The sequence below is a fragment of the Rutilus rutilus genome, assembly GCF_951802725.1.
Source record: "Rutilus rutilus genome assembly, chromosome: 18".
In the NCBI taxonomy this organism is placed as follows: domain Eukaryota; kingdom Metazoa; phylum Chordata; class Actinopteri; order Cypriniformes; family Leuciscidae; genus Rutilus; species Rutilus rutilus.
Window position 1 is genome coordinate 19,598,996 of NC_140231.1, and position 13,198 is coordinate 19,612,193.

At 34.9% G+C, this 13,198-nt stretch overlaps 2 protein-coding genes across 2 annotated transcripts; one reads left to right on the forward strand and one right to left on the reverse strand.

Moving 5' to 3' along the window:
• Nucleotides 1–2,126: 2,126 nt before the first annotated feature.
• guca1d (guanylate cyclase activator 1d) lies at nt 2,127–6,820 on the forward strand. Its single transcript, XM_084387919.1, has 4 exons — nt 2,127–2,453; nt 4,020–4,169; nt 4,597–4,684; nt 4,777–6,820. Exons 1-4 carry the CDS (start codon nt 2,259–2,261, stop codon nt 4,920–4,922), a joined length of 579 nt encoding a protein of 192 aa, XP_084244045.1. The 5' UTR covers nt 2,127–2,258; the 3' UTR covers nt 4,923–6,820.
• A 361-nt stretch (nt 6,821–7,181) lies between these two features.
• alg8 (ALG8 alpha-1,3-glucosyltransferase) lies at nt 7,182–12,730 on the reverse strand. Its single transcript, XM_084387918.1, has 13 exons — nt 12,607–12,730; nt 12,324–12,402; nt 12,047–12,240; nt 11,748–11,854; nt 11,568–11,635; nt 11,287–11,413; nt 8,875–8,978; nt 8,598–8,718; nt 8,335–8,474; nt 8,080–8,219; nt 7,899–7,996; nt 7,732–7,804; nt 7,182–7,640 (listed from the first exon to the last, which is right to left on the reverse strand). Exons 1-13 carry the CDS (start codon nt 12,693–12,695, stop codon nt 7,406–7,408), a joined length of 1,575 nt encoding a protein of 524 aa, XP_084244044.1. The 5' UTR covers nt 12,696–12,730; the 3' UTR covers nt 7,182–7,405.
• Nucleotides 12,731–13,198: the final 468 nt, after the last annotated feature.

Sequence of the window (13,198 nt, forward strand, 5' to 3'; positions counted from 1 at the left end):
ACCCTGAACACAACAGACTAGTATACTTAGCTACACAATGGCACATACCCATTATACTGCTTTTAGGTCCTGAAAGGATTCGTAATGTCCAGTAATGGCACTGAGATTAATTAATGATTGGAATCAGATATTCAAGGTAAGGAAGGATTATGGTGGATCAACTCATGTTTCCTAATCGGGCTTTTAAATACTGCCAGATTCATTGGTTATCTCATAGTCCTGATTGCTAATATAGGCACAGCAAAGTCTGATAAAAAACACAATAAAAAACGAATGAGGTTAACAATCATTGCGATGAGAAAATGATATGTGACTATTAAGTTACATGTTACGTTACATGTATTATAATTTACATATAATTATTAATAATAATACTTTTAATACTGTTTATAACGAGGTCATCTTCACTGAATATCATATTTCAGTGCAAATCATAATGGTAGCGGTATGCACGTGTTGCACCTTGATCGTTAATTTGTTTCGTTCTATCACGTGACGTAAAACAGAAGCAGTGCTACTAAGGAAACGTAGGCCTATCTTTAAATTACAAGAAGGCGTTTAGAAATGGCAGGAAATGAATGAGTTGAGAGGTTCAGTCTATAATGCCCATAATGAACGTTCGAGCTAATGACTACAGTCACTTAATCTCATTTACTGTAGTGGAAACAAACCACCTTAAAACCCTAACAAAGAGCACGGATCTGCCTCGTCACTTTCAAGTGAGAAAAGTCAGGGATCTGACTGGCAAGCGGGCAAAAAGTGGTCGGAGATCATCAGCGGCAATAGCATTTGAATTAAAGTGTTATGCGACTCCATTACCCTTCTCACCTTTTATTTATAATTAATTCAGAGTGCATTGTCTTGACAGGAAATTAAATCGTTCTCATCCGCAACAGTAGGCTATAGTGATTGTACGTTCTCTATTGTCACTAAACAGTTTAGCCTATTTTTTATTTTAGCTTTCAGTTTCAAACTAAACTACAAAATTTGCAGCTGATTTTTTTTTCTTTCTTTTTTTTCTATTTTGTAAAATGATTTAACTGATGTAAATCAAACATCTTATGTAGGCCTACATAAATATTTTCTTTCACATTCATTTATGCATAAAAACATAACAATAAATCCTAAAATAATATACCTGTATAAAGTGCAATCACTGTTTAAATAATTACATTTAGGAATGCATATTTATATTGGGGTTTGGCTGATATTTAACCGCGCATTATTTTACTTTTCAATCATCACACAAAGTTAATAATCATCCAAAACACTAATATTTTAATAACGCTGTTAAATGTTATCTTCTGCAAATCTCAAAATGAATATCCATTTTTCATACTATAATATATTATAATGTTGCAATGCCTAAATTAGTTTGTAGTATCTAAAACGCCTGATTTGAGGTTTGGTAACACTTTATTTTAAGGTGACGTAGTTACACGTTACTACATGTACTAGTAATAACAGTAAATTATGCAGAATTACAACTAACCCTAAAAACAAACCCTAACCGTAACTCTATAGTAAGTACATGTAGGTAATTAAAATTACTTATTTGAGTAAGTACAATGTATCTGGCCTATGTCACCTTAAAATAACCATTTTTTTTAGTGTTGTACTTTTAATTGATTTGTTATTTAGTGAAAATAAGAATGATTTAAAGTCTGCCTTAAGAGACTATCCCCTGGTTTCACAGACAGGGCTTAAGACTAGTCCTAGACTAAAATGTAAGTCTGAGCTGTTTCCACTGAAATAAACTTGCACTGACTGATCTTAAAAATATATCAGTGCCTTTTTAGTTTTAAGATGCACGTCGGTAATGTTTTTTTCTAAGCATGTTTATAAAAATTACTTAAATGTCCTAATTGATCTATGGTCTAATCCTGGCTTAGTCTAAGCCCTGTCTGTGAAACCGGGCCTTAAACTGTTAGACCTCAAAGAGTTCAGGACCAGTCAAATAACATACTGAGAGGTGGCCTCTAATGCACTCTGCACTAAAATGACTGTGCAAACGGCTGAAGGCTGTTACATAAGCCTTCTCTCTGTGCCAGTTACTTTTTAAGGGACCGGTCTTGCCATCATCCCATTAACAGGAGTTATTTTCAGGTGCCACCTCTTTTTATTAGTACTTGGATCTAATAGGTTCAGACACTGGAGAGTGGAGAGGCCAGTCGGCAGAGCTCACAGAGTCACAGGCTGCTGCCTGGACCAGAAGGTGTGTGAGGCGAGGGTGGTCCCTACTTCTGCAGGGCACAGCCATGGGTAACAAACACACAAGTCTGGATGACATCCTCGCCGAGGACATGCACCACTGGTACAACAAGTTCATGAGGGAGTCTCCATCAGGCCTGATCACACTTTTTGAGCTCAAGTCCATTCTGGGACTGCAGGGGATGAATGAGGACGCCAGCAGTTACGTGGATCAGGTGTTCTTCACTTTCGACATGGATGGGGTAAGATTGCATCCTCTGGTTTATTTGCATGTACAATCATCATTGTAATTTCTGATGATCTTCAGTCTTGCAAAGCATGAGATCATCATTCATATGCTTGTTACATAATCATTTAGAGACTTAAATGGATATTTCAAAAGGATTTGTGCACCAGGGATCAGATGGGTAAATTGAGGTCAACTCTAGTGGTAAACCATTTATCCTTTGCACGGGTATTAGTACCTCAGAAGAGGCAAATGTGTATCTGATTTGGATGCTAAATTATACATGTAAATGTTTTATCGCTTTACTGTGGTCATGTGCCTTCTGAACAATATAGAAAAAGAAAATTGGGCCAAAATAGAAGTAAACATATTTAAAATATTATTTTTTTTTCAACCATTTCATTTAGTTCAAATCTGGTTTATTATAGTTAAATGAAACTAAAACTAAAACCACAATTTTCTTTCTTTATATATATATATATATGAAGAGTTCAGATGAAAAAGCCTCTAAGTGCCATCTGAAATTTTCTTCTAGAATGATCATTTTTATCAAGCTCGTATGTTTAAGTTCAGTAATTTCACTTAAATGACAATTAATAGGTCATTTTCATTGTCATTTAAGTGAAATTACTGAACTTAAACATACGAGCTTGATAAAAATGATCATTCTAGAAGAAAATTTCAGATCGCACTTAGAGGCTTTTGCATCTGAACTCTTCATATATATATATATATATATATATATGAGGCTATATTACATTTTCATATACATATAAATTACAACTTATTTTATTTCAGCTATTGCCAAGGCAATATTTCAAATTTTCATTTAATTTATCTTGATGTACTAAAATAACTAAAATTAAAACTGAAATAAAAAATTTATAAAAACTATACCGACTTAGTTTTTTATTTTATTTTTTAAAAAAGAACAGAAATACAACAGAATTACTAAAACTTTGTTTTAAAATGAAAAGGGAAAATATAAAATATAAAAACTATCAAAATATTAATAAAAACATGAATAGTATCTTAATACTAAAATAACACGGGTTCAAATGCGATCCACTCCTAACATACATTTTGAGTCAATACAAAACGTAATTTAAAAAAATTATTTTGGAAAGTATAAATATATCTAGATTGAAAAAAAATATATATATATAAAGGACCAAAAATATATGAGGAAATATAAGTAACTAATACACGTAAATATATTTTAACGTTTATACTAGCCATATATTTTGGTCGCTTTTATATTTTTGCCATATGGGAAATGTCTCAATCGATATAAAAAGACAATATGATATGTGAAGTATAATAAGAAATATGGAGGCTACATTTTGTCGTGTAATCCTCCCAAGCGCACTCGATTGGTTTACATTGTTCAGCTTAGAAGAGAAAATCTTATAATGCAACAATGTTACAAAACCTACATTGGTTCAGGTTAAAAAGCTTAAACAGGTTAAAGCAAGCTAAAAAGAGCACAGGATGACCTCACCTGAATCTCCTTTGGGGGACTATTCATATTAAAACATTTTAAATGGTCTCTTTGGGAAACTGTTCCACTCTCTTTCTTTAGGATGGATACATCAATTTTGTGGAATATATCGCTGCCGTTAGCTTGATGCTCAAGGGGGGAATTAACCAGAAACTCAAGTGGTACTTCAAACTTTTTGACCAGGATGGCAATGGGAAAATTGACAAGGATGAATTGGAAACAATATTTACGGTAAGCGAATGATTCGTCAAATACCATAAACCGTCCTCAACAGCTTACTTTTTTGTGTGTAATATGACCTTTGCTTATGATTATCGCTGGATTCTCTACATGTATATTTGCTTCCACATCAAGTCTTGGTGAACGAACCAAAATAGTCTTGAAACTGATTCAAAAGATAGGTCGGGTTAACATGAACCCTGGATCAGTCTGCTTAACTTGTAGATGAGCTGATTTAATCCAGTTACAGAACGGTCTTCCTTGTGCTGTTTCTGTACCTCGGTTTCTGAGACATTGCGTGCCATATCATGTTCAGCTGACCTCAGGTGGCTGGTCGGCTACTTCACACAATACTGCAGCAGTTCAGATGTAAAAAAAAAATTCTAGTATACAGATTTTCAGTGATGTTTCTATAAAAACAATATTTTGTCTACAACAGGCTATACAAGACATCACAAGAAACCGTGATATTGTACCAGAGGAAATAGTGACCCTCATATATGAAAAGATTGATGTTCATGGAGAAGGTGAGCACCATTTAATTCATGAAAGTCCTCATCAGAATGCATTCATATATTCTAGTGAGTTTATGGCAACTCTTTCTACTCAAAACGTTCAGGTGAACTGACGCTGGAGGAGTTCATTGATGGAGCGAAAGCACATCCTGACATTATGGATATGCTGAATAAACTGATGGACCTCACTCCAGTCCTGGTTATCATTGTCAATGGGGCGACAGAAACAAATCAAGGCAAGTTGGGCTGAGTTTACTCCATATAAAGGACAATGAAGAAAATTCCCCTCTTGAAAAGGAAAATGGAGTTTGGAGGTCTAGCTCTTGAGGATCAGATGTAACTGGTGCGATTTCCTTGACCGAAAGTTCACATGAGAACTCTGACTTTTGCCCTATCACGGTGACCTCCGACCCCAGTGGAGATACAAAGCCCTGCATCGGAGCTGTCCTCAGCTGAACATTGATCCTCTAATGCTATAAGGGGTTCAGGAGACTAAGGAACTGCTGGCAAGACTTAGGCCTGAGCAATGTGGTGCTTTTTAAGGAAAGGCTCAAAGGAGAACACTGAGCATTCATCTACTGACTTTCATTGGGTGAGCACATCATATAATCCATGTACTTGTGCTTAAACTATTTATGGCATCACTAGATTACTCCGAGAGTAAACTTCCATTGATGTGGCCTGAATTGCCCTAAAAACTGTAAATTAAACAATATATAGAGCAGTGCTTCTCAACTTGTTTTTGCCTACATTTTATATAGGACAACAAATGGCAACCCAACACTGAACAAAAATTGTAAATCAGTAAATCAAACATTTCTATAAAATGTTGTATTCAACATATTATTACAATGAACTGCATTACTGAGTCAAAGTAAATGCACAGTAAACAAATTAGTAACATGTAACAAATGTTGAACACGTCTTAGGCTCATCAACTTCCCATATACTGAGGTCAATTTATTTCGCTCTCAGTGACCCATCAGGACAGACCTAAGACCCATTTTTTGGGTTGCGACCCACCATTTGAGAACCACTGATAACATATCACAAATACAGCACTTTATACAAGGAACGCGTCAAATTTACCTTATTAAAGAAATTCATTAAATGCATTTCCACCTGTCATTTTAGCATCTGTCACCTGGCATCAATTGCATGTTTTAAACTTACTGTTCAAAAGTTTGGGGTTGAATATTATGCCATGACACATTATAATGTTACAAAAGATTTCTGTTTAAAAAAAAAAAAGAATCCAGAATGTTTCTTGCACACCAAATCAGCATATTAAAATGATTTCTAACCGATTGGCTGCTAAAAATTCTACTTTTAATTACATTTTCAAATATATTCAAACAGTAATTTTAAATTGTAATAATATTACACAATTTTACTGTTCAAACCATATTTTTGATCAAATAAATGCAGCCCTGGTGAGCATGATAGAGTATTTTCAAATTTTATAAGTCTTACTGACCCCAACCTTAAACTTTTGAATGGCAATGCACACATTTAAATGTCAAATTCTGTAATATCACTGTATAGAGGTCTGCATGTGTTTTAACATTCTTGAGACCTTTGGATAAGCCTTGCATTGGAAAACGCAGGCAAATCCCGAAAGGACTCGAAAAGTGCTTTTACTTTTGGAAATATTTTAACAGCATCATTAGTAAGCAGCCAGTTATAGTATGCGTCTAGAAACATACATTTAAATTGTGTAACCACAGTGTACCACAGATAGAGTCTGGTGAGGAGCTCTGCCAACATGACGTTGTTCAGTTGAATTCACACCGAATACAGATCAGAACTGAGGCAATAAGGTGGTAATTCTTCAGTGATGTGACTTCAACAATGGTTTTTATGCTCAGTTGGCACTTTCATAAGGTGGCGAGTGTGAACTGATTTTGATTGCTTTGTTTTCTAAATTATGTTTTCTAATGGAAGCCACCAATTTAAAGCTTTGTAACTCGTGAGATGATTATGCTTTCATACCCTGCACTGTACTTGCACTTGACTCCTATTTCAGGTAAAAAAAACAAACAAACATCAAGTATTTTACTGAGGTATTGTCTTCCTGTACTTAGTAAGAATCAGGTTGTATGTCATCTGGTATGGAATATTTATTTTGCCTTATTAATAAAATGGTTTAAACAAACCACTGTTTCGTTTGATCAGAGACAATAAGAACTGGGTGAACATTTTTTAAAAGTCATCAGTGTTATTTAAGGTTTATTTATATATACTATTTGAATTTTTATTAATATTTTAAATTAGCTTTTTTAAAATATATTTTCAGTTGTAGCTATTTTGGTATGTGCTTTTGTAATTTTTGAAAAAAATATTTCTATTTTGCATTATTTATATAAACTTACTTAATTTCAGTTAGTTGCCAAGGCATGTTCTTATAATGTTTGTTTATGTTTATTAAGTTTTTCATCTAATATTTCTATTTTAAGTTATTTCAGCTTTATTTCAATTCATTTCAATTTTAGTTAACAATAAAAAACACTGCAGGTTATAGGCAAGTTTACTGAGCAAAATACCTTAAAAAATAAACATTTGTATCCATAGTCTATATTCTATAATGTAATAAACAACGGAGTACTGAGATACTCATATCCCACAAACCATCCCCAAACAAATCCTGAGATATCTACAAATCTATCATTTTGGTCCAACAAAACATTTTTGTCCAATTCAACAGAAATAAACAGTTTCACATGATCACATGATTCACTGCGTTTTTATCCTTTTAGTGGTGTCTGAACATGTCAGCAATGAAATATATAGTCTGATGAAGGCATATGTCACTCCCAGTGCGCAGTAAACTGAGGTGAACATCAGAGGGAGGAAGGGGAACGTCTTCTGCCAGACTGTCAGCGGGTAAACAAACTCACAGATAAGCTCCAGAGGAATCAGGCCCAAGAGATACGTGGCTTCCAGCGGGTTCAACAAAGACCCGCCCTTCCTGAAAAAAAAAAATTTCGAATAAAGAATGAATTACATTACCAATCGTTTGATTAAACATCAAGTCCAATAATCCCATTTTAAGTACTTACCTGAACAGCGTTTTTAGGGAAGTGAAACTGAAGATTGTAAACAGCAACATTAGAAATATCTTAATGGGCAACTCTGGAATTGAGAATGGAAATGTTTAAGAATTACAATCAGTGATGATGCAAAATGCTTTTTGTATATGAGTGGTGTATTCCTGAATGCGACATACCTTGGGTTGTGAAGAGGAGTGGAAATAAGGAATAATGACCGGTTATACTGAGGATAAGAAAAATCCTGGCATCTTCTCTACTCTCCACAGCGAGCAAACTGAAAAACAAGAAACTGTTTTTGTAAAGAGTAGGCGGCTGGCAGGACATGCTTATGTAAGGATACCATCATCAGAGGATCACCTTAAAGGAAGTATGACCATCAGAATGGCTTTCTCATGTACATGCCAACCAAACATAAAGGATCCAAGGGCACAAATGACGAGGCAGCGCAAGAATCCTCTCGCTCCATCAGGTCTATGCCATATCCTGAGAAGAGCAGGCTGCAAGGAACAATGTGACAAAAATGGTATGCACTATAGAGTTTCTGTCAATGGATGAAATTAAGGCCATCCGTTTTAATATTCAGAATAACAATGGAAATCAAAAAGAACTCACCAACACTGACAGTAACGTAAGAGCAAGAGTTGCTAAAGGAGAAACTGAAGGAAGCACAGAGTGCTGAAACTCTTGAACCAGACCACCAGTCATTGAGGCCTTGGGAAGTTTGTTCACGTCAAGCAGTTTCAATTTCACACCTGAATAAGTGAATCAGTAACAATCAGTGTAAAAAAGGGTTAAAAAAATATTAAATTAATCTATCTATTGTTTCTATTTTATCTACAGTAATACAACACAATCATTGGAGTTACTGAACACACCCAGAATGGAAAAAGCTTTATCTGCTATATTGTAAAGCGCCCAGAAGTTTGGTGCCCAGTACGCATGACACAGACCACGTTTGAAGGGGAAGAGTCGTGACAGGACTTGTGGAAGCTGACCCTATTAAAGACAAATACAATTTATCAGTGAACCTCTAAAAATAAATCATTGTTTTTATTTTATAACAAAGAAATTAATACTTTTATTCAGCCATTTCAAATAAATGCTGTTCATTTGAACTTTCTATTCATCATGTTAGATATACTGATTACAAACCAGTGCTATAAAGGGTCCAAATGACACTGCAAAAGTAGTCAAGACAATAGTTCCTAGTGCTACCAGTCGCAAGAGACTGAACGCTCTCCACTGCAAAGACCCATCTGAAAAATAAGAAAAATATACAGTACCGGTCAAAAGTTTGGAAACATTACTATTTTTAATGTTTTCGAAAGAAGTCTCTTATGCTCATCAAGCCTGCATTTTTATCAAAAATACAGAAAAAAAACAGTAATATTGTGAAATATTATTACAATTTAAAAAATATAGCTGCAAGCAGCAGTTATCGGGGCCAAGCTGAATAAGACGACAAGACATGGCTGAAAGTGTCAGACCAACTGCAACAATGAGCAATTAAAGACATTTAAAGAGGATTTTAGGTGAAATGGCTGAAAAATCATATAAACAGTAATTTAAAATATGATTTAATTGATTATCACTTTCGACCAATAGGTGGCGCAGTTACAAAACTGATGTGATGTGGTCAGAGTGAAGTGACAATGACACAAAGTTTGGTGTCAATATGTCAAGGCATTGCAGAGATAAAGCCTGAATAGTCCTTTTGGCATCATGCCTCAACTTTGCTGCAGCGCTATACGAAAACGGTTTAGTCTATTGACACGAAATCCATAACTTTTAGTTGTCACGGTCTGGAGATGATACGATTCGATTTTGGTGAAAATCGGACAAACGGTCTAGGAGGAGTTTGAAAAAGTAGGTTTTGAATGAAAATCAAGATGGCGGACAGGAAGTTCGGCCAAATAAGGAAAACGTGGTATCTATGTTCTCGGCTTGACCCAACGAATCTACTAAGACCAGTGGCATTTCAATAGTGTATTCAAAAGTTATTAGCAGTTTTGAAAATTTTGTTATAACTTTTGACCAAAAGGTGGCGCTGTCTCAAAATATTTTGGGTACCTTCAGGGGATGGTGCTGATGGCACATTCTGAGTTTCGTAATATTACACCAATGCATTTGTTAAGTATAGCATTTTATTTCACAAAACTGTATTGAAGTCAATGGGAATTTCATGTTTTGTTCTATTATAGCGCCACCAAGAGGCTCAGTCCCACCATTTTTTTTATGTGTCCATGAGCCCATACATATGTGTCAATTTTGGTGAAAAAATGTGTTGTAAAATACATGAAGACTGTTTTTTTATAGGCTTTATAGACAGACAGATTGAGAGTGACTCTTGAAGGACCAGCACCACATCCTCTTCTACCACTATTTGAAGAATTCATCTTCTAGAATACGTTTTAATAAGTTTTGGGAGATCATTTTTAGTCCATCTCTGCAAAACGGACTTCAGGGTAGGAGATGGACTAAAAATAAACTCCAAAAACTTATTAAAACGTATTCTAGAAGATGAATTCTTCAAATAGTGGTAGAAGAGGATGTGGTGCTGGTCCTTCAAGAGTCACTCTCAATCTGTCTGTCTATAAAGCCTATAAAAAAACAGTCTTCATGTATTTTACAACACTTCAGCTTGTGATTCTTATTAAGAGGGGGTTATTTTTTAGGATTCTTTACCTAACCTAAGTCTCTGAGACCCTGACACCTTGCACTTCTGGAGACTCCAGGTTGGTTGCAGCTCTGGAAAATGGTGGCGCTGGAGACTAAAGGGTTCCTGATGATCTCACACTTAATTCTTCACCATAATTCTTCATTCTTTTGCAGTTAACTTGTGTCTTTTCTTCTCCACCTGTTTTTGTCTGACCCTGCTGACCCAATGAGCATTTCACTGTCCAATGGTCATGCCTTAACTGCAATCTCTAATATTGCATTCTTCTCATGGGGATTTAATAATTTTTTACTTTTCAGTCTTTGTTAAATCTCTTTTTTGTCTTATTTTATCTGTAATAGAAAACTTGCCTAATAATTCTGCACACCTGAAAATAAGACATTTTTCATTTCCAGCCTTCATGAACAATTATATATCACTTATAATGATTAAATACAAAATTAATAGTAGTTATTAAGATTAATATGGTTTGGAATTGGCAAAATATTCCTGGAAATAAAATATGATCAGAAAATCAGCGTGCCTAATAATTCTGCACGCACTGTACTTTAAACTATAATTTATTTCTGTGGAGCAAAGCTGAATTTTCATCAGCCATTACAGTCTTTATGATGCTTCAGAAATCATTCTAATATGCTGATTTGATACTCAGTTATTATCAATGTTGGAAACAGCACAACAGCTTCCAACATTGATAATAAATATTATAAAGAAGCATATTAGAATGATTTCTGAAGACTGGACTGATCACAGAAATGAATTGTATTTTAAAGTATTTTAAATTGTAATAATATTTCGTAATATCACTGTTTTTTCTGTATTTTTGATCAAATAATTTGTAATTTTGTAATCATTTTTTCGATATTCTGACAAAGACCATTAATTACCTGCATTGTTCTGGGTGAAACAAAAACATCTCAGCAGGAAGATACCGTATGCAGGGGCGATGTATAGATATATATGCTTCAGGTTTAGAAGTATTGAAAACAGCAAAGCCCCCTCTAAGTGTCTATTCTGTAAACACAGAAAATCATAAAGACATTCTGAGTCAAAACAAAGTCCAAGTGAAAATCAAATAAAACACATGTATGATACTAATTTAAATAAAATTCCATATTAGTAATGTCTTAAAACCCTCTAATTAACACACAGAAATTATAACCAATACCTGGAAATGTCTTGCTATTGATAGTAGAAGAACTCCAAACAGGAAGCCATTATACTGAAAATGAATATCTGCAGGAATTTAGTCAAGTGAAATTAATTTCAGGTTAGGGAATTGACATGTCTGAGCCACAGCAGGGCATGCATGACTTGACTTATTAATGTGCCAGATCTCCAAGGATACGGTCAACAATTAGAAGGCCAAAGTTCCACAGTACTAAGGCTGTCAGAATGAAAGATGGCTTTCCCAGAAGGTCCTTTCCTTTGTCTTCTCGCAAACATTTGCAGCATCTAGAAAAGTACAATGTACTTCATCCCAGATTCAACATTAGCAAGCCCCTAATATGGTCTTTCTGTAAAAGTATCTTTAAAGGATAAAAAGACAACGGTACAAAAACTACTTTTTTGATCAAATTTTGTGTAAAGATAAGTAGCAGCTAATGGTATTTATTTTTAAATAAGTGTCATGTAGAAGCTACATACTCTTTAACTGCATAAATCAAGACCACGTCAGCTGCAATGACTGACAGCCTTTGGAACAGGACTGTGGCTGGACTTGCATAATTCAGATTCTGAACAACCAGCATCTCCTTATCAAAAAATCGGGCAATATGAGAAAGTCCATATTCAAACCAAGCAAACAGGGGAGGATAATCCAATGTCCATTCAGATGTTGCCTGAAAATATAAAAAATAAACCACAAAATAAAAACCGTGTGTATGTTATATAATTGTATGAAAATTGTAATCCATATGACTACCTCATAATACCACTGTGATACTGGCAGACTGTGAGTTAGGGCAAGCCAGTTCCTATGTACTTCAAAGTCCGTCGAGTGGCTGAAATATAACGATTTTTAATTAAAATGTTACATCACATTACTCGACAATATGTAACGCAAAGGAATTTTTTCCACTGAGGAAAATGGACAGAATGAATGAGTCTCGAGTATTTGCTCGCTCGTCTGACATAAAGGCGTTTTAGCTTTTAATGTGGTGATCACATGAAAGGAAAAGTATATAATGTGCGAAAAATTCACTTACTAGGCATTTATCAAAAGACATTTGAGAAATGAAACACAGAGAGCCAGAGCAAAAAACCAGCTATGATCGGTAGGCATGGGCGCAGCCATGACAGTTTCCTTGACAGAGGAAAACTTTATTTCTAAATGGCGAATTACAACCTTTGGGTGGCACAATGTTGCTGACATTATCAAGTTCTCCAGCAGGGGGCCCGTGACGGCTCAGAAAGCCCAATGTTCCTTTGAGACAAACTTACATATCAGGACGTTTTTGGTATCTCGACGGAGATTTTTACACTCAAAATTATAATAATTTTCATCTGAAAATTATCTGGTCGTTAATATACAAAAGATATAACAGCCTCAGAAATCTCTTATCCAATCCAGCACACACAACGACTGTGATTGGTCAATCTTAAAGGGATAGTTCACCCAAAAATGAAAAAATTGTCATAATTTACTCACCCTTATATTGTTCCAACCCTGTACGAGTTTCTTTCTTCTGTTGAACACAGATGTCCGTAGTATTTTTTTTATTTTATTTGTTATTCCTATTATGGAAGTCAGTGGCTACTGTCAACTGTTTGATACCAACATTTTTTAAAAGTTCTCTT

Bases quoted from the DNA above. Each gene is read 5' to 3' on its own strand.
- guca1d (XM_084387919.1), top strand. From the start codon at position 2,259: ATGGGTAACAAACACACAAGTCTGGATGACATCCTCGCCGAGGACATG. The intron at 2,454-4,019 runs GTAAGATTGCAT...CTCTTTCTTTAG, and splicing joins TCACTTTCGACATGGATGGG to GATGGATACATCAATTTTGT. The intron at 4,170-4,596 runs GTAAGCGAATGA...TGTCTACAACAG, and splicing joins AATTGGAAACAATATTTACG to GCTATACAAGACATCACAAG.
- alg8 (XM_084387918.1), bottom strand. From the start codon at position 12,695: ATGGCTGCGCCCATGCCTACCGATCATAGCTGGTTTTTTGCTCTGGCT. The intron at 8,220-8,334 runs GTGAGTTCTTTT...TGTTCCTTGCAG, and splicing joins TTACGTTACTGTCAGTGTTG to CCTGCTCTTCTCAGGATATG. The intron at 7,997-8,079 runs GTGATCCTCTGA...CTTGTTTTTCAG, and splicing joins ATGGTCATACTTCCTTTAAG to TTTGCTCGCTGTGGAGAGTA.